Source organism: Cornus florida, unplaced genomic scaffold, assembly GCF_030987335.1.
Source record: "Cornus florida cultivar Cherokee Brave unplaced genomic scaffold, ASM3098733v1 CherokeeBrave_3.0.0_Hap2_Chr06, whole genome shotgun sequence".
Taxonomy (NCBI): domain Eukaryota; kingdom Viridiplantae; phylum Streptophyta; class Magnoliopsida; order Cornales; family Cornaceae; genus Cornus; species Cornus florida.
Window position 1 is genome coordinate 55883771 of NW_026775576.1, and position 5795 is coordinate 55889565.

Genomic DNA, 5795 nt, shown 5'->3' on the forward strand with positions numbered 1-5795 from the left:
TATGCTAGGTTGTGTTCGGTCCTATGCTAGGTCCTTATGTTGTACTCTGCTCATTTATAAGTAAATTATTTAGGCAAGGTTGCGAAGTTGCTTTACGTTTTCATAAATTATAAACCTTTTTTTTTTTTTTTTTGGTCATTCAGAGGCACAAAGGCCCTTAAAATCGTTGTCCTAATACAAATATGAAATTCCTTATTTTTTTAACAAGCCTAGATAATCATATTAAAGTAAAAATGTATTCTCCCCATATGCATATAAAAAGCTTATAAGAGACGGATCATAAAAGTAACGACGACATGTTACAAACATCTTTGAAGGATGAAACCACAAGCAAAAATTCACCATCACAAGAATAAAAAGGCCAAATAAGGGATCACACACCACTAATGTCGATAACAAAATTACTGCCGTTAAACGGCTAAGACGCCTAAATTAATTCCAACATGTCAAATTAATTTCAACATGATGTAGCTCAGATTTTGTTGAAGGCAACAATGTCACAGCTCTGAATAAATTCATTGGCAGGCTCAACAGTGAGACGTTCCTCAATTAGAGTATCCACCGACACAAGGTCATCCACTATTGTCATCATGATCTGCAATTTCTTTATCCCATAACCAACAGCAACCAGTTTAGCTGCACAAGTCCAATGCAAAGTATGAGAACCAGAATTTCATTCAACAAGTCATAAAAATAAATTTGCATGTGTCCACATTAAAATCGTACACGCTCCCCAGAAAAGACCAGGCATCTCGATGCTGCGAACAGTCTCTTCCAGCTTCTTCATGTCAGTTTCATCATCCCAAGGTTTCACATCCAAAAGAACAGATGATTTTCCACCTATAACATGATTGAATGTCAGAAAATATTACAAAATATAACTTTTTTCCGCCAGACAAACACCATTGCTAGGCAAAATAAGAAAAACAAATAATACTTGAAGATTCCATGCACAATGAAACAAAACCTTAAGTTAAAAAATTAAGGTTTTTCATCATCTCGCCATGTAGAAATTCCAATAATCTTTAATGCCAGTTATGAAAGTGAATTTATATTATTAGTAAATGAACAATAGATCATGCAAAAAACATCTGGAGGAAACTCACTCTCTTTCTTCTTGGCAGATTTTTTAGCTACTGCCTCCCTATCTTCCGCAGCCTTCTTTTCCTCCTCCGTCTCGTCACCAAAGAGATCCAGGTCATCATCATCATCATCACCAGCAGCTTCCTATAAATTCAAAGGGATGGTATCCTTTTTTGAGTAAAATAAACAGTTCCAAGGAAAATTTTGCAAATGCAAAGTATATAATACAATAAGAATGTACATTAATCTTTCACAAGGCCAAAACCAGTTCCCTCAAATGTTTAGAGAGACAATAAAAACAAAACTAAAACGCATTCTCGAGAGAGAACACAAAGAATGGTGCTTCATTTTTGGATTCACTCTTGCTTTTAGACTCATGTTGATCTCAGCATCCAAACCTACAACTTCTTAAATTATTCTTGACATCCAATACTTTCTTTGACGTGTGAAGAAAAGTACTGTATTGCATATTAGAGTAAATACACTTTTTATAACTTTTTGATTAAGTTAGACTTACACAGCAACTTAATCTACAACTCGCAGCTAATCCCAGGTCTACATGCCCAGGTCGTACCACACAAAAGGCTTGTGCCTATCAAAACAAGTCTCTGGGGAACATGAATCCAACAATCCTCAATCATCCCTTAATTTGTTTCTGTCCAGCATCATATGTAGCTTTCCTCGGACAAGGTATGAGAGCCTATATGATATTCTCTCATTTTATCCAAAGCTACTATCGTAAAATACCATAGAAAGAAAAAATATATATATTCAGAAGTTTATAAAAATGATGTTCAAAAAACCTGTCAAGGCAACTAAATAAACATAATCACCAATTATCCAGAGCAAAGAACAAACCTACATAGGTCGGAGTGGGGAGGCCGCCCCCAACTAACTTTTTTTCATTTCTAATATATACCAATAATTTTGCTCAAACTTAGCTTTCTGTTATTTTAGTTCTGCAAGTCTATCTTTTAATAATTGTACAAATACCCCTACGAAATAATAAAAATGCCCTTGATCTTAAAACCCAACACAAAGATGGAGAGAGAGAGAGAGAGAGAGAGAGAAGTGAGGAAGAAGCATGTTTACGCAACTTGTGTTTTCAAAAGGTGAAAACTGATTGAATACAATTATAAATGCATTGAAAGGATATATCACACAACTTGTGTCCTGGAGATATAAATCCTATTGATCCTAACAAGGGAAAGGAATAGGTTTATAGTAGCATCAAGCCAAAACCCTATCTAAAGTATTCGTAAGGTAAGACATCTATGTTCAGTAAAATAATTAGAAGGTGCATGTATGAACTTATTTCCACAACACTGAAAACATTGAATCATGCAGATAATATGTAGCAGGGATAGTGATACAAACCTTCGGGGCTTCTTTGGGAGCAGCAGCATCCAATGGAGCTGCTTGGCAGGCGATTCTCACCCCAACAGCTTTGCCAGGGAAGCTGCCAAAATGATTGAAGAATACATGGTATCAAAAATAAATAATTTGAAGTCATTGTAAAAAATAAAAAATAATAAAAAAATATTCCAATTTCCAAAACAAAGAAAATTTTGACATTGCAAATAAATGAGGCAAATTTGATACAGTTTTATAAAACAGTCAACCTAAAGGGGAAAAGATCTTTAAAAAATTTAACTAAAAAACAATATACACCTCCTAAAAGTTGATGTTAAAAATCATGATTATAATTATACATCTAGTAGCTACTACAAGAGAATGATTTGGTTTCACCTCTACAACATATGCTTCTACAAATAATAATAGCTTCTAACATTGTGATTTTAGTGTGCAGGAACTGTGAAATACCAGCATTCATAGGTTCATGTGATTTCCATATAACATCTGGGAAAGAGTCGGCTTATCATGTTAACAACCATAGATAGAGCTCTATCCAAATGCGAAATGAAATATCAGATAGAGACAAAAGGTGAATGGAATAAAAGGTACCAAGTGAGATCAAAATTGGTTGACTAGAGTTTCTTTTCTCAAAAGCACAAAACAACCAAGAAAAAAATGCTTCATATATGTGTAATAAATCAGGAAAGTATTTTTTTTATAAGTAAAACCAGGAAACTATTCACAGAAATCAAATGCTTCTTTATGTTAAATCACATCATGTAACCAAATAATAGCACCCTAACATATATGAGCTTGTGACCTTGTCATTTCCAACGGCTCATGCACTAACATACCTTTTGATCTTTCATTTCACAATGTCACGGCAATTAAGGTTTTTTTTCTTTTTCTTTTACCAGACTCAATTTTCCTCTCAAATGGTGCATCAATCTAGTTGCCAGAATATTGACAGACTTCTACAGCACTCTATGTCCGGAGGCAGTATTACCACCATTTTCTCTAATTCTGTGTTTAGTTTCCCTTATTATCACCTCTTATTATCATATCCGAACCCTAAAGCTCCATCGGTAAGGTATATCAGCCTACATTTAATCCATATGGTAACCGGAAATAAAAATCTATTCTTTTATGCTCAATGATACCTTGTGAACTCCCATCATATATTTGTTGGTTGCCAAAACAACTTAAAAAAAAAAAAAAAAAAAAAAAAAAAAAAAAAAAAAAAAAAAAAAAAAAACAGACAATCCTTATTTCCCTACCAAGGATAATTATTTTTATATTTTTTATTTCTGTTCAGAGAGAATAAAGGAATTGGGATGGGGTAGGAAACATAAATGGTAAAGTGTGTAGCAAAAATTCGAATATTGAAATTGATGTGTAATAATACAATAAAGGGTAAAATTAGAAATGCACACATATGTAATATGATTGAAGTAGCTATCACTTGGATAAAATGAGAAAATCAATTAAAATGGTTTTGCCAAATTCAGCTACAACCAATAATTGCTTTGCCAAGGAAAAGTGACACGATCCTTATCGGGGCCAATACTAAGGGAAGGGAATGATCAAAGTTAACGTGAATTAAAATTGTTACAAAAGATATGGTAGCATGTAGTTTAACTAAGAGTGCATATGTCCTAAATTATGTTACAAATATATACTAGACTAGGAGAAGGGAAAGACCAACATTAACACATTGATGGGGAGAATAAAGAAAAATAATTCTCATCGATAATTGTGCCAAAGGATGAACTTTAAAATTAATCCATCCACAACATTCTTATTCTTCATATGACAGTGTACTTTAACCAAAATTAATACTAATAATAAATGATCATAGAACAGAAAGACAAAACAGAATTCATGTAACCCATCTCAAATAGTTGGGATAATACTTTGTTGAGTTGCATAACTATATAAGACTACAATCTTCACCCACGGTAATAAATGAACTACAGCTATCCAAATCTGCATAAGCAAATACAAAACCTAACTTTCAAAGCCATTCACTACAATACCAACCATAATTAAAACCATATCAAAATACAACTACATCCACACATACACATACAAGTATACAAGCATATATATACATGTGTGTAATTACACAAAGAACGTAACAACTAGTGATGATAAAATCAGATTGATAGACAGACCTTGCGGCGAGCTTGGAAGACACACATTCGTACCACTTGCTGGCGTTGGGGAACAGATCTTCACAGGGCTTCTCCGAAACAGCTGCATACACCTTTACATCATCCTTTGTAAATTCATCCCTGTAAATTGTAATCGATACCCAACAGACGAATCAGCATACCCACATATATATAATTATAATACACACACATAAACATACAGATATATATTTATATGTGTGTGTGAGAGAGACTTGAATTGTGAAAGAATGATGATGATGATGATAGTACTGACCCAGAAATATAGGTTTTTCCAGAGAGGAATTCGTCGAGGGCTTTAACTCCAGACTCAGTGTGCAGATCGGAGAAGGTCACAGCCATTATTGATGATGAAATCAAAGATATGGAATGGTACGACACAGAGACGGGGACGATCTGGAGAGAGAAAAAACCTTCACCACGAAAAAGAGGGCTACTTCAGTGCACAAGAGGAACTATTTATACAGAGGGTCGTCTTAGAAACCCTAAGAGGTATATTCCTTTCTTCTTTTTCTTTTTTATTTATTTATTGTGTAATGTGTACACTGTACTCCCCCCTAAGTGTGCGTGTGCGTGTGTGTGTGTGTTTTTTTTATTTTTTTTATTTTTTTTATTCTTTCTTTCTTTTTCCTTTTTTGCCAACAAATTCTTTCTTTGATTTTACAAAATCGATTGTTTTCATGCAATATGCAATTTGGTGAGATATTTAAAAATATTTCATAAAATACTCAAATTTTAATTTTATCTAAATAGCTTTTGAATTTATAAATATAGAAATTCCCCAACCTTTAGAAGAGGTGGGAAAATCATCATTAAACTACACAGCCCTTAATTATCCCACAATTAAAAATTAAATATATTATGACAACATTTAAATATTTGCGTTAATTTAACACTCAACCTTTCATGCAAATTTATAAAAATTAAAAGGTCCTAATAATTTGATCATATCACCTATCATATATATATTAATTTTTTTATGTTGTGAATTTTGCGTTATTGATGGTTTTGCCATAATTAATATAATCATTTTCTTGGTTTATATAATATTTACCTTTTATTATAATTATTAGCAACAATAAATTAATGAAAAGTTAAAAGCCCTGTTAGTTTTTAGTTTGACCCTTAAGTCTTGTTTTCTATTAATTCTTTTTATGATAAGAA

At 32.9% G+C, this 5795-nt stretch overlaps 1 protein-coding gene across 1 annotated transcript; it reads right to left on the reverse strand.

Annotated features, from left to right (window-relative positions):
- Window positions 1-222: 222 nt before the first annotated feature.
- On the reverse strand, window positions 223-5079 carry LOC132311562 (elongation factor 1-beta 2). Its single transcript, XM_059809517.1, has 6 exons — window positions 4888-5079; window positions 4614-4733; window positions 2461-2542; window positions 1107-1227; window positions 727-840; window positions 223-636 (listed from the first exon to the last, which is right to left on the reverse strand). The coding sequence occupies exons 1-6, from the start codon at window positions 4971-4973 to the stop codon at window positions 473-475; spliced, it is 687 nt and encodes a 228-aa protein (XP_059665500.1). The 5' UTR covers window positions 4974-5079; the 3' UTR covers window positions 223-472.
- Window positions 5080-5795: the final 716 nt, after the last annotated feature.

Excerpts from the sequence above, each read along its gene's own strand:
- LOC132311562 (XM_059809517.1), bottom strand. The coding sequence starts at position 4,973 with ATGGCTGTGACCTTCTCCGATCTGCACACTGAGTCTGGAGTTAAAGCC. Across the intron at positions 1,228-2,460 it reads CTCCCAAAGAAGCCCCGAAG|GAAGCTGCTGGTGATGATGA; the intron begins GTTTGTATCACT and ends TTGAATTTATAG. Across the intron at positions 637-726 it reads TGGTCTTTTCTGGGGAGCGT|CTAAACTGGTTGCTGTTGGT; the intron begins GTACGATTTTAA and ends GGACTTGTGCAG.